At 29.1% G+C, this 13506-nt stretch overlaps 2 protein-coding genes across 2 annotated transcripts; one reads left to right on the top strand and one right to left on the bottom strand.

The window, feature by feature from the left end:
* The first annotated feature begins 1680 nt into the window (after positions 1–1680).
* LOC107865899 (GDSL esterase/lipase At1g74460) lies at positions 1681–4053 on the top strand. The gene is made up of 5 exons (XM_016712091.2): positions 1681–2253; positions 2466–2596; positions 2712–2951; positions 3041–3290; positions 3640–4053. The coding sequence occupies exons 1-5, from the start codon at positions 2016–2018 to the stop codon at positions 3894–3896; spliced, it is 1116 nt and encodes a 371-aa protein (XP_016567577.1). The 5' UTR covers positions 1681–2015; the 3' UTR covers positions 3897–4053.
* A 1461-nt stretch (positions 4054–5514) lies between these two features.
* LOC124897203 lies at positions 5515–6805 on the bottom strand. The gene is made up of 3 exons (XM_047409866.1): positions 6541–6805; positions 6054–6115; positions 5515–5939 (listed from the first exon to the last, which is right to left on the bottom strand). The coding sequence occupies exons 1-3, from the start codon at positions 6743–6745 to the stop codon at positions 5835–5837; spliced, it is 372 nt and encodes a 123-aa protein (XP_047265822.1). The 5' UTR covers positions 6746–6805; the 3' UTR covers positions 5515–5834.
* Positions 6806–13506: the final 6701 nt, after the last annotated feature.

Below are 13506 nucleotides of genomic sequence, written 5' to 3'. Positions count from 1 at the left end.
TTCAACAATCTCTAATTATTACTTTTGAAATTGAAAAAATATTATTGATATCTACTTGATTATCTAAAATGCGTTATTTGTGACAAATTAAAAAGACTAAAATATCTTATTTTGGAACGACGAAAATATATGACTAAGAAAAATTAACCTCTTATTAATTGAATTTGACATTGTTTTTCCATTTGATTGCTTGTGAATTTTATAAACTTATACGCTATTTTCTTATATAAAGGATCAAAATGCATAATTAACAAATTAAAAATCAAAATATGTTAGATTCATACATAATAAAGATCAAAACTATGTACTATAATTTTTTATATATCCGACAAAATGTAGGTATTATAATTTTTTAAGAATAGAAAAACGGAATTTAACATCAACTTTTTCCTTCCAAGTGTTATTTTTGTGAATTGATAACACAAAAAGTTCTTACTACACAATGAAAAGATTAATTAAAGTAAGTAGATTTTATAATAATAATTACCATTCACTAGTAACTTGTAAAATATTTTAGCAAGTACAAAGGTGTTGCCTAGTTTTAATACACATTATCGTTTCACAATCTACTCCATTGTTCAATTACATATTTTTAATTAAATAGTTTCTTAATCACTTTAAAATTGATAATGTATATATCAATTAAAATGAATTTTAATATTCTATATTATATAAGTTATATGTGTTTAAATGAAGTGACATAAACAACAAGTCTTCTTTTACTTTAACAAATTTAAGTTGAAAGTTTTTATTTCAAACTAAATAAGATTTAGTAAGATTTTTTTTTTAAACACACACGGCATAATCATAGGAAGGCACATGCAAAAAAATTAAAGTTAAATAAGATGAAAGTTTTATTTTTAAGAATAAATATTTAAAGCTTGAAAAGAAATATAGGAGTATATAAAAAAGAAGTAAAATAACATGGAAGGTATTTTGGTAATCAATTAATTTATTCTTAGAAATTATACCATGCATATTATTTTGAATACAACAAACCAAATACTCAATAAAAAATAATGTCAGCATAATTAATTTCAGTATAACTTATCCCATCATAATTAATTTTAGAATAACTACATTCTCAACCAAACGACCCTTTGCTGATGTTTTTGTCTGGATTGAGAATTATTGGGCCTCATTTCCAAATTAAGTTTAATCTACTTATATCACATATCTTTATTTTCTCCGCTGGAATTTTTTTCAGGTCCAACAACCAGCAAATATAAGTACTATGGAAAATTCTTTTAGTGGAATAATAACGTTGTTATCCAAATATGCCTACCTATATATGAATTTGGGTTCTAATAACACTTTGAAAATTATATTTAAATGGTATATATTAGTTATTTCATAAGTTTATGAGGAAAAAATTATTAATATTTGACTTTTTAATATTTAATTTATTTCTAACTTTGCATACTTTTGTTTATAACAGCTAATGAGATCTGAATGTCAAATATCAATATGCATATATAACATTTCTCTATAGCAATCATGAAATTTTCAATAAATATAATCATTATAGAAAGGTTTGACTGTATAAACCTACCTATTGTAAGTGGAAGTGGCTACTTAGAACATAAAACAACTTATCTGCTATCGCATATTAAAGTTACGTTAATAGTGCATATGCAATATCAATATATATAAATTAAATTCAACGCCAAAGAAAGTGAATATGCAATTATAAAACATTGTGAAATTCAGAAGATTAAGTCTCTATCTAAGTACCGATATATACAATATACAACTTATGTTTGTTAGAGTTGAATGGTTGTAACAGAACTGCAGGTAGATTTAGTAGGTTTGAGTTTCTTAGACAGTTAGTTTATCAAACTCTTTCTACCTTATTTATGTCCATTATTCACTCCAATAATCCCAACTTCCCCACAGATTCTTGCACTTTCCTTTTCTTTGTGGACATTTATAAGTTTAGAATTCATAGTCCTCATTATTCCTAGGATAAAATTCCAAAGACTTGTTATAACAGAGTACCTCTACAAGTACTTAACATGAATCTGACTTTGACCCTACCAATTTTTGTAACAATTTTATTAGCTGTTGTAATTGGAGGCTGCAATTGCAAGATTGTGCAATTCATCTTTGGAGACTCTCTTTCAGATGTTGGCAACAACAACTTCCTCTCCAAAAGTCTTGCTCGCGCGAATTTGCCTTGGTATGGTATTGATTTTGGGAATGGATTGCCTAATGGTAGATTTTGCAATGGCCGTACTGTTGCCGATATAATAGGTAACATTTTCAATAGAGTAGAGATATGACAGTTAAGTACCTAAGCTGGTGTTACATACTTAAGTTGGCCTAAAAGTACTCATGACATTGTTTGATAGTGTTCATTTTGGGTCAAATTTGAACGGTTTTCATGTAGTTCTTGATCTTCGTGAGAACTACCAATGTGGAATTTTGTTTGTACACTCGACACGTAAAACTTACCTGTTGTGCAGGTGACGAAATGGGGCTTCCAAGGCCACCAGCATATCTAAATCAATCATTAACAGAAGATGTTATACTAGAGAATGGCGTCAATTTTGCCTCTGGAGGTGGTGGCATTCTAAAGGAGACAGGCGGTTTATTTGTAAGTAATTCTCCAGTCAATCTGTCTAATATTATTATTGCAATTTCCTTTAAAATAGCATATATTTCTTGTCTAGCTGGATGTTGAAATTTAATTTGATGAATTATAATTACAGATACAGAGGTTTTCCCTATTCAAGCAAATAGAGTTGTTTCAAGGAACACAAGACTTAATTAGAGAAAAAATTGGAACCAAAGAAGCAGCCAAATTTTTCCAACAAGCACGATATGTTGTAGCTTTAGGAAGCAACGATTTCATCAACAATTACTTAATGCCAGTGTACAGAGATTCATGGACGCACACTGATAAATCTTTCATCCAGTACTTGATGGACACTCTCAGGTCACAGCTTACAGTAAGCCATACATATCCCTTTCCCCATGCCATTTTGCCTAAATAAATTGCTTAATCTTTTAACCAATTATAACATTTTTTTTTTTGTAGATGTTGCATAGTTTGGGGGCAAGGGAGTTGATGGTGTTTGGGCTAGGGCCAATGGGGTGTATACCACTTCAAAGGGTTCTAAGTACAGATGGGCAGTGCCAGGACAAGACCAACCAACTGGCACTTGCCTTCAACAAAGCCACAGACGAACTTGTCGTGGAATTGGCCAACACACTTCCAAATGCTAGCTACAAGTTTGGAGATGCTTATGATGTTGTCAACGATGTCATTACCAATCCCGGCAATTACGGTACTAACAAATTACTACTTACATAACATTTTTACGAAGCCAAGAATTGTTTCAAGAATTACATAAATGTTATTAGGCTAAACATACAAAGTATTTTTCATTGGTTTGTCCCTAGTGTTTTCTTCTATAATAGAGGGATCAACGTGTGTGAACTTGAAGGGATCAATTTACAGGGTCTCATTTTTAAATCAATTCCAAACCGCTAAAATTAAGCAGTGCAGCATCTATTCATGATTGCTAAGACAATCTTGACTCTTACCAGAAAAAAAAGACTTTAATATCTTGATTGAAAGTTGATATATACATTGTCGTCAGTGTATATAACTTAAATTTTCTGAAAATTTTGCAGGTTTTAGTAACTCGGATTCACCATGCTGCTCGTTTGGAAAAATTAGGCCAGCAATAACGTGTAATCCAGCATCGACATTGTGTAGCGACAGAAGCAAATATGTGTTTTGGGATGAATATCACCCTTCTGATCGTGCTAACCAGTTAATTGCGAAAGAGCTCATTAAAAAGCTCGGATTTTTGAACCCTAACCAGACCAATATTGCTTCGTCCCCTACGCCAACCACTGATCCTTCATCGGATGATGATGGCCGGTAGAACTTCTTGTTATTAATATATTGTTATTATTAATTCCTTACAGTAATGCTTACACAGAACCAGCCGGTTAATTTACTTAAATCTTCCATTTTTAGACCCCTATTTATGTTTTCTTTTTATTTTTAAAAGTTATAAAAACAATTAATTATTTTAGGAACACGTTAGACTACTTATTTGTGCCGTTTTAACCTTTTTATGTACTCAAATTGGGTAACTGAGTGTGGGGAAAGGATGTCCTTGTTTATCTACTTTATTGTAATATCAACCAATTAAATACTGCAATTAGATCAACTAAGTAAGAATATTTTTAAACTGGAACACCAAAACGACACAAGTAGAAATAGTGTGGTAATACTGTCATTTTGACTTTTAGGATAGACGTAAGAATTATAAAAAAAACTCAACACGATGTAATTGCAGAAGTAAATTTCAAGAATATAAAAATGCTTAAAACTCATTAGCCAATCTTTCTTTTTTTCGTATAATATCTAGTTTTACGACGATCTGTGTGTTATGGACACTTTGCACAGAAATTTGATTTGTCTAAATCTATTGATGTGCAAAGTATAGAAAACACAATTAAAAATAAACCAAAAGAATAAATTTTCTTGTCCCATCCGATCGATATCTTCTGTGTTTATGCACTCAAGATTTTTTAAACCCATAGTTGGTAGTAGAATATCCTTTTTTCTGAAATAAAGATATGCTTCCAGCAAGCCTTTAAAATAAGGGATATATGATGTGATGACCTTTTACCTATTTTTCATGGGACCACGCAATTGAAGTGAATGGTTACCACCTCAAAATCCACGATCACTATCGATCTAACATGCATGTAATGTTGATTTGCCAAATTGCTCAAAGATATTTAAAAAGGTGCATGAGACTAGTTTACCAAATAGCCATAAGCCATACTATATTTTAATATCATTAATTAAATCTTTGGTTGTCTAGCACCAGCCCTTTTGAAAGGGAAAGTCTGTAGGACCTTTTGCTCATAGATTTCTCAAGTAATATTTTTGAGAAAAAATTCTTCAAAAGTGTTTGATCATATAATTTGTCATTATTTGATAAATAATTTAAATTTTCAGATATTAGAAAAAATATTAGTATTTGAGCCAAATTTTAATTTTTGTGAATTTTTAAAGATAAAATATGTTTACCAAATATTATGACCAATTACATGGTTAAATATCACCCAAAAATATTTGGGAATCAATGATCATAAGCTAGCTAAATTTCCCATATTCTTACGAGTTGCTTTAAGGGTGACCATTAATTAGCAGAAAAGTATTATGCACTTGATAAAAGATAGAGGAATGTCGAGCTTTAACTTTGGCTTCTAATTAACCATTCATTAAAGAATGTTATATCATATATGAATTGATTGGTTTTTTTATATTACCTAGTAGTACCAAGAAAATACTATGGAAATTCTATTTTAAAAAATGGTTGACTTAACATATCTGGAAACTTTCATATAGACAGAGATGAACTCTTTAAATTTTATAATTAAGTTCCATTATTTCATCTGCTTTGAGTACAAATTTTGATAGAATTCATGAGCACCGCTTAAAGGATCTTTATATGTATATAATTACTAGTGTATACAATTTAATTGAACGAAAAATATTAAAGTTCATGTATATCATAACTTCATAATTATTAAGGTAACAAATTGGCCACAACTCATCTTCTAGCATAGCATAAATTAGTAGGTACGCCATATATAGAACATACTGCTAATAAGTCCTCAACCATAGCTATTACTAGATCTCTCAAATATATCAACATGATTAACTCTCTTAATTAGCTAGCTAGCTAGCTATTCAAATTAAAAGCCAATTAGGATTGAAATGATTCTAATTAATTAGATACTTAACACAGTATGTGATTATAATAGCTAATTATATATCTTAAACATATGCATTATGTGATCTAGCATTCGACGACACAGCCTCTTCCCAGTTGAGGCCTTGGAGTGTGGCGATTATTCGCCCCGGAACCTGGATAATCGTTGATCTCTTCATCCTCCATATTTGCCTAACAATTTTAAATTTAGAATTTTTCCATCAGACTACTGAGTACTCCTAATGGAAAATAGGAAGATAGATCATAAGGTTTCCATAGGCAAATTAAAGATGGAGAAGTGCGCACCATATGGGTATTCTCTAACACCTTATGCTCTTGAGATACGTCCATTACCAGTCTTGTGCTTCCTGTTTCAATACAGATCACGTGTGGTAAATGTACACACACACACATATATATACATAAAACAAAGGTCCAAATACTCCCCTTACTAAAAGAAAATAGATTAATATTGATTACATTTGTTACGTTAATAATTACTTTATCAAACAATCTAGTATTTTCCTTGACTTTAACAAATCTCCAACATTAAACTGGTAGAGATTCTTAGAAAAAGATCCAAACTTGTAGAAAATCACCTTTGTAATTTTGCTAGGGTTAAGAGGAAATACGAAATCATGATTTAACGTAGCAATGTCATGATTATGAATGTAGGAAGACTTTCAAAATATAATGGAGGGTAAAACCGAGATATTCCCGTGCAAGAAAGCATAAAAGAAAGAAGTTGTGTTCACTGTTGAGTATAAAGAGAAGGGTTGAAAGATAAACTTACTTGTTAATGGGACAGCATTAATCAAGTTGATAGCATGAGAAAACCAAAGAAAAGCAAGAAATAAACGAATGAAAGTGGCTGCCATATTGGCTACAAGAAGTTTCCCAGTTCTATTATAACCTACGGTTTTAATTATCTGCAAACAAGACTCTTTGTTACAACAACTTGCTAGTGCTCCATTTTTATACATGCTTATTACGGACATATGGGCCACAAACACATTATGGCGGAAAAAGGTAGTTATTTCTGTGAGCTTCTTTTGGTTGAGGCAATAAATTCCATAAAGTCACAAAGTATTTATCAGAAATGAATTTTATGGAACATATGCAACACGTGGCTGCTTTTTTCTTAATTAGAGATCTCGAATTCGAGTCGTAAATATGATAAAATCTTTGATAGGGAGCGTATACCCCTGTGTGAAGAATTTAAATTAGTCGAACTGCATGCGGATACTAAACACCGGACAGCGAAAATAAAAAGAAGAAGACATGCAACAGCAAGACTACCTAATTAGTTAAATTAGAAAACTTTACGCGGTTGGAAACTTTACCCAAAACTTCCTCCCCATTTCCCTTTTGCATGTGAACCGTTGATATAAAACCTAAAAGCCAAAAAAGGTGGCACTTGACTTTTGGGGGGTATGAGTGGAAAGTATGATGGTGAGGGAAATTAAATTTATTAAGTCAAAATGGGGAATGGGGAACAAAATAGAGCACACTCTGAGGTAGTGGAAGGTGACAAAATAATGAGACCTTAGTGGAACTTTTTGTGAAGAGTTTCATGGATATAGACATACAAAATTATCCATCATTACCCAAGTGGATCTGTGTTGAAAATTATGAGATCTCGAATTTAAATTTTAACGAAGACAAAGTTATTGAAAAAAAAATTCTCATCGATTCATGTTTTAGTGGACAAATACTAGTACAAGGATGCAAAACAAAAGTTGATTCGAGCCCTACGACTCTATATATATACGCAACTTAAATGAAGATATTCCTGTTGATATACAGAAACAAAGAAAAGATTCACAGCATCTGCTAAATTATAAACAAGTTAGTACTACTATTATTTATGAACAATTGGGACTTTCATTACAGAGCCCATGCATCATGCACGAACATTATCTAATAACAACAGGTTGAATAACTTTCCAGGCTTTCATTATTTTATGCATTCCTTGTTTTAAATACAGTATTTGTTAAAACTCCACCTGCAGGCAGATAATGTTGGGTTTATAATTACTTTGATGGTTTGTCACTTTGAGTACTTATAATTCTGGTACGAATCCACTATTCCTGTTAATGCTTTATCACCAAAACTTTCATTTTCATTATCAATTTTATCAGTTGGTATCATTTTACTTTTAGAGATATCCCTCATATTCGAACTGATTTACGTTTAGCTGATAAAAATATTTTATCCGAGGTTTTTGCCTGGTAGAAAGTTGACTTATTTTATGCTTTTACGTCTTTTCCCATATTTGAGAGGCCAAAATCCTCTCTAAATAATGAATTTTTTGAGTTTGCCAATTCAATATTCAAACTTACATGGACTTATATTTTGTTAAAGGAAAAAATTAGTACATTTTATAAAATATTTATTGCTTTTAAATATACTTTTTATTTATTACATAGATATACCATATTCAGAAAATATTTAACATCCATGGAAACTATATAATGTATTAAAAGTGAATTATTTATGCAACATAAATGAACTATAAGTGTATCAAAAAGTATTATGGTGGTTTTGATTAAAAAAAATGCACTATGTATTAAAAATGGATTATGTATGCAATATAAATGTATTATAGTATGTAATAAAAGTGAATTATGAATGCAAGATATATGTATTATGCTTATTTTGATAAAAATAAAATAAATTATGCAGGTATTACAACTATATAGCTACAAATGATAAATATTATCTAAATATACCATAAATTTAGGTAAGTTTCCCCTTGTTTTTCAAACGAAAGACTGAAATTGGGCTGCTGAAGACTATCCTAGCCCTGTTAAGGCTGTACTAATTAATTGGGTCTGTTTTGAAAGCTCTAATATTGGTCTACTATCCACCAAATAAAATTGAATGGAGTTGGTTTTGAAAAAAAAAAATATATGGGCAAATAATATAAATTTCGATAGTTTTGAGGTTAATTATTAAAAATTCTGACATTTTGAAAGTACTCAAAAAACAGGACTTTTAAAATTTGATCTTGAACTATACATGCAGGTCGAGTTTTTAGTTTTGGTCACCAGAGTTATTTTTTGCCACGTCGTTAAATAATGTTGTAAATATCAATTTCCGACTAAGATGACTTTGTGGGTAAAATAACAATAACAAGGTGAATTTTCCAAAACGTGATACGAAAGTAAACCTTTATTTTTACAAGATTATAGACCAAGTATTATGATTTGTATTGCCCAGAATGCGGAAGGTCAGTGGATAAACACATTTACAAAAGTGAGTATAGTTGCTAGCATGCATTAACGTGGTCCAAATCAATTTTGGGCTATCATGAACTTTGAGCTAGTCAAATTCTAAAGTTCCAAACTCAACTCAAAACATTTGTGAATTCTCCTCTACAATAATACTTGGAGCTTTACTTTGTTCTTAGTGGTTCACAATTAGGGAAAACCACATAAATTCTCACAGTTTGAAGTTTAATTAAAAAAAAATCCTATATTTTGCATAAGCACTTTGCATAATTACTGAAAATCTCGATTTTGGATCTACAAAAATACATAATTAACTTTCGATACGTCCAACGAAGATTCATTTTTTTTTTTTTTATAAAGATACATAATTAGCTTCCAATACATTTTTTCTAATTTTGGGTCTGTCGATATACATAATACATCAAATGAAGATATATTTTTTCCTTCGTAAAGATACATAATTAACTCTCGATATATTCTTTTCGATTTTGGGTCTATCGAGATACATAATTAGCTCCTGGTATATCCAACGAAGATACATAATTAGTTAAGATTTTTGTAATTATTTTGTAAAGGTAAAAAATTTGAATAAATATGGTAAGTTGAGGCATGTGTATGCGTTATTTTTCCTAACAAGTATACAGCTGATCTATCAATTAAAATGGGACAAATTTTCAATTTCCAATACACGTTGGTATTGTATGTAGTACAAGAAAAATGAAACAACAGAAATGATTTTGAATTTGGGCCAATTTTATCCGTTGTTCAACGGGCCTGCTGTAAGGAACTTACGCATGGCTAAGGTCCTTTCTTCTAAGTGGCCCCAAATTATTTATTTGATTCACAAAACATATTTATAAAAATATTATCTTTACATATAGTTTTACAATAATTGATCTAAAATGATAAGTAATACAAATGTCAAAAAACATATACGTCAAATTCTTTAAATATGCTATATTTATATTCATGGGATAAAGTATTAAGTAGTGAGAATATCCAATTATAAGGGGTCATTTGGTGTCATGGATAAGAGAAACTAATTCTGAAATAAAATAATTAAAATAATAATAATACGTCTTTATATAGAATAAAACAATTAAAATAATAAAAATATGTCTTTTTATGATATTTTTCACACTTTTACTCCAATCCACTATACCTTATTATATTATTTGTATAGATGAATTGCACCTTACTTATTATATTATTTTTATATATAGAAAGATGAATTAAAAAAATGATCATGGGTACAGTAGTCATTTCATTCAATCACAAAAAAAAATTCATAGATTCTCCCAAAAAAAAAAAAAAAAGAGATGAAAGAATGTGTTGTTAAAGTTGATACCAACGGATACAAGGATAATATCAAAGATGATTTATGTGGTAAATTTTATACGTGATTTATGTGGTAAATTTTCTTTTAGGAGTATATTTTTAAAAATAATTTACATAATTAAAAAATTCATTAATTACACATTAATAAGCTACAATCTTGAATAATTATTAGATTTATTTATTTCTGTGAATATTGTTAAAACGGTTAACTCATATACATAGGTTATAATGTATAATAATGTGGAGAAATGTATATGAACTTTTATAACTCGGGAGAGAGAATAACTAAATAATAAATCCGGGAGAGAGAATTACTAAATAATAAATCTCTCAAAGGTAATTAACTAGCAAACATTTGAAACTTATATTATTTTTATATAATTATACTTGATTTATATCGAATTTAATGAGTACCGAAACACAAAATATTTGGGTATAGGTAGTTGGTTGTTAAGTTGGGAGCTCTCTCAACAAGTGAGAGAAATTTTTGGGCCTCCTAAGGTCAAAAGAAAAAGAGTCCAACTAAACTCATTCCGACCAAATTTAACACACACATATTACAATGAATAAAGAATTTTGCCTTAATTATTTAGCTGCGATAATATAATTGTCTATATATTATATTTAGCTATAAGAATATAATATGAATATTTATAATCAGCACCTATATAAATGGTGCTAAAGGCTTTCGTGACTCTAGATATAATGACATTAATTCAATTGAAACTAGATGTTTGAGTCAATAAATAGTATCGCTAAAAGGAAAATTTATTGCCACGAAATGTATATTTTGTTTTAGTGGTATATGCTGAATAAATGACCTTTTATAGTTGTGCAAATAGGATACATAATTAAGCTAATATAATTTTTTAGTCCATAGTGTACTTTGATAAAATTACATACGTTTTGTACATTGTACTAAAGTAAAATATTGTCTAGCTTATAATTCACACATATACTACTTGTAATATTTTTATCATATAGTTTCTTATCCTTTGAATTTATTGTAATATTTTTATCATGTAGTTTCTTATCCTTTGAATTTATGTTACTATTTAGTATCCTTTATATTTTGATTATCGAACTATTTTATTATAGTCTTTGTTCTCGTTGTAGAATATTTATCATGCTTTCTTTTGTATGATTTCTTCATTGTCATATTATTATTTTTCTTCATTTTCCAAAGTCTATTTTATTATGATTTGTCGGATTAAAAATAAATGTCAAGTTAAAGCTGTAAACACCTAATTTTGACCCAAACCTAATGTTTTTATATCATTTCAATGTTCAATTAATTTTTTTTTTAGGCATTTTAAATTTATCTTACTCTTTGAAGTTTGTTAAAAATTTTGAAAATTACAAAAAAAATAGAGTCACATTTTAAATAAGTTTTTATTTTATTGTTTATTTCTTTTTTTTTTAAAAAAAATAAATAAATTAAATTATATTTGTTTTCTTCTTTCAACTTTTAATAAAGAATGTTGTGATATTAATTTTTCTTAATCATATTCCTAAGACTAGTTATTATCTTATATTATATTTTATTAGTTTTTAATTATTTTTATTTTATTAATGATAATAATAATAATAAAAATAATAAAAAATAATAATAATAATAATAAAGAAACCTAAACTACCCAAACCACCCACAATTCCCACTTCTACTTAACCACTCCCATCATTCCTTCCCTCAACTTCCCACGTCCACACACATGCACACATGCACTTAACATATATCAAACACACACACACGGAAAAAGCGAAAGAAAGAAAAAAAGCATATATTAAACACTCACACACGGAAGAACAAGAAAAAAAAAGCAAAAGAGAAAAAGAAAAAGAAAAAAAAGAAAAATCAAAGGAGAAGAGGAAAAGAAATTCGGGTTTGAGTTCGGGATCTCCGTTTGAGTTTTCGGTAATGACATTCTTGCTTCTATACTGAATTTATTTCATCACACGGGTTTTTTTCCAACTCAGTATCATTATTTTTTTTGTAAGTTTTATTGAGGATCAAAGTATAAATAAAATTGTTTAAATGACATTATGCATTATTTAGTATGTGTGGTTGATTAATTATGTATGTTTTATGATTGCCATGAGTTGTACGAGTAAGTTATGAAGTAGTTATACAGTTGTATGTAGATTTGGAGTTGCCAAATAATTTTATAAAGTTTAGGATTGTTACATGATGCGGAATTATATGCATGTTAAACTTACTAAAAGATAGCGTTCAATGGGTATGTTTTTTATGTGTACCATATAATTGTGTGTTGGAATAAGGAGAATTCGTTATTGCTAGTTTTGTTTCTTCGATCTTATTAAGTTCTAAGAATGTGAGATTTGAATATACTATGTTTCACGTTACTCCCTAGTCATAGATTGTCTGCTTTATTTTTCTTTTCTTTCAAAATTTGAGACAAGATTAGACAATTCGGGTTTAAAATCAAAAGATGAGTAATGGGAGTTATCTTTCTTTTCCTAAAAAAAAATTTTTTACTTTGAAATACGTCACCTCTTCTGGTTTCACTTGTTTGACAGTGTAAAGCAATGATTTACCTCAATAGTTTAAGCACTAGTTTAGTCTATGTTTTTCCCTTATTCTGCCAAACGTAAATGTATATATATATCAAGCCATGCACATTGTCTTTTTCTTTGTCTTTTTCCTCTTTTTTTTGGCTTAAAATGGATCTGATAAATTCGCTAATCAACTGTATTAAACTAATAAACTACCAATTTGTGTTTTAATTATCTTGAGTTAGTTTATTTTTAATTTTTTTTTATTTGCCTTCATTTATCTCGCTGCTACTTGTCCAAGTTGGACTTGTCTAATTGATTATTCCTTATTCATGTTGCTAATAGATAGTTTGTACTTAGGTTCCAGCACATTTGTATTGTTATTGTTATTTGTTGTTTTAGCAATTTACAACTGATTCGTAAATACTGAAATGTGTACTATTTTACTTTGGGTTTCATAATAATTAAGTTGGATTTAGCATTGTATTTTTACCTATTCAAGACTTATCATATCTGATAAAATAAAAGAGAGGAAAAACATATTGTAAGGGAGTGAATTCATAAAACAATGAGTTAGGTTGTTAGCCTCTAAATAATTAATATTTAAGATACAAGTGAAAGTTAACGATGAAGTTGGAAAGCCCTGCTACCGACCATTCGTTATAATAAATTA

Source organism: Capsicum annuum, chromosome 3 (assembly GCF_002878395.1).
Source record: "Capsicum annuum cultivar UCD-10X-F1 chromosome 3, UCD10Xv1.1, whole genome shotgun sequence".
NCBI lineage: Eukaryota > Viridiplantae > Streptophyta > Magnoliopsida > Solanales > Solanaceae > Capsicum > Capsicum annuum.
The sequence above is the reverse complement of the archived record's forward strand: the minus strand, read 5'-3'. Positions and strand labels throughout refer to the sequence as shown.

Bases quoted from the DNA above. Each gene is read 5' to 3' on its own strand.
- LOC107865899 (XM_016712091.2), top strand. From the start codon at position 2,016: ATGAATCTGACTTTGACCCTACCAATTTTTGTAACAATTTTATTAGCT. The intron at 2,254-2,465 runs GTAACATTTTCA...CCTGTTGTGCAG, and splicing joins TACTGTTGCCGATATAATAG to GTGACGAAATGGGGCTTCCA. The intron at 2,597-2,711 runs GTAAGTAATTCT...TTATAATTACAG, and splicing joins AGGAGACAGGCGGTTTATTT to ATACAGAGGTTTTCCCTATT.
- LOC124897203 (XM_047409866.1), bottom strand. From the start codon at position 6,745: ATGTCCGTAATAAGCATGTATAAAAATGGAGCACTAGCAAGTTGTTGT. The intron at 6,116-6,540 runs GTAAGTTTATCT...GTATTGAAACAG, and splicing joins TAATGCTGTCCCATTAACAA to GAAGCACAAGACTGGTAATG. The intron at 5,940-6,053 runs GTGCGCACTTCT...TAAAATTGTTAG, and splicing joins TGTTAGAGAATACCCATATG to GCAAATATGGAGGATGAAGA.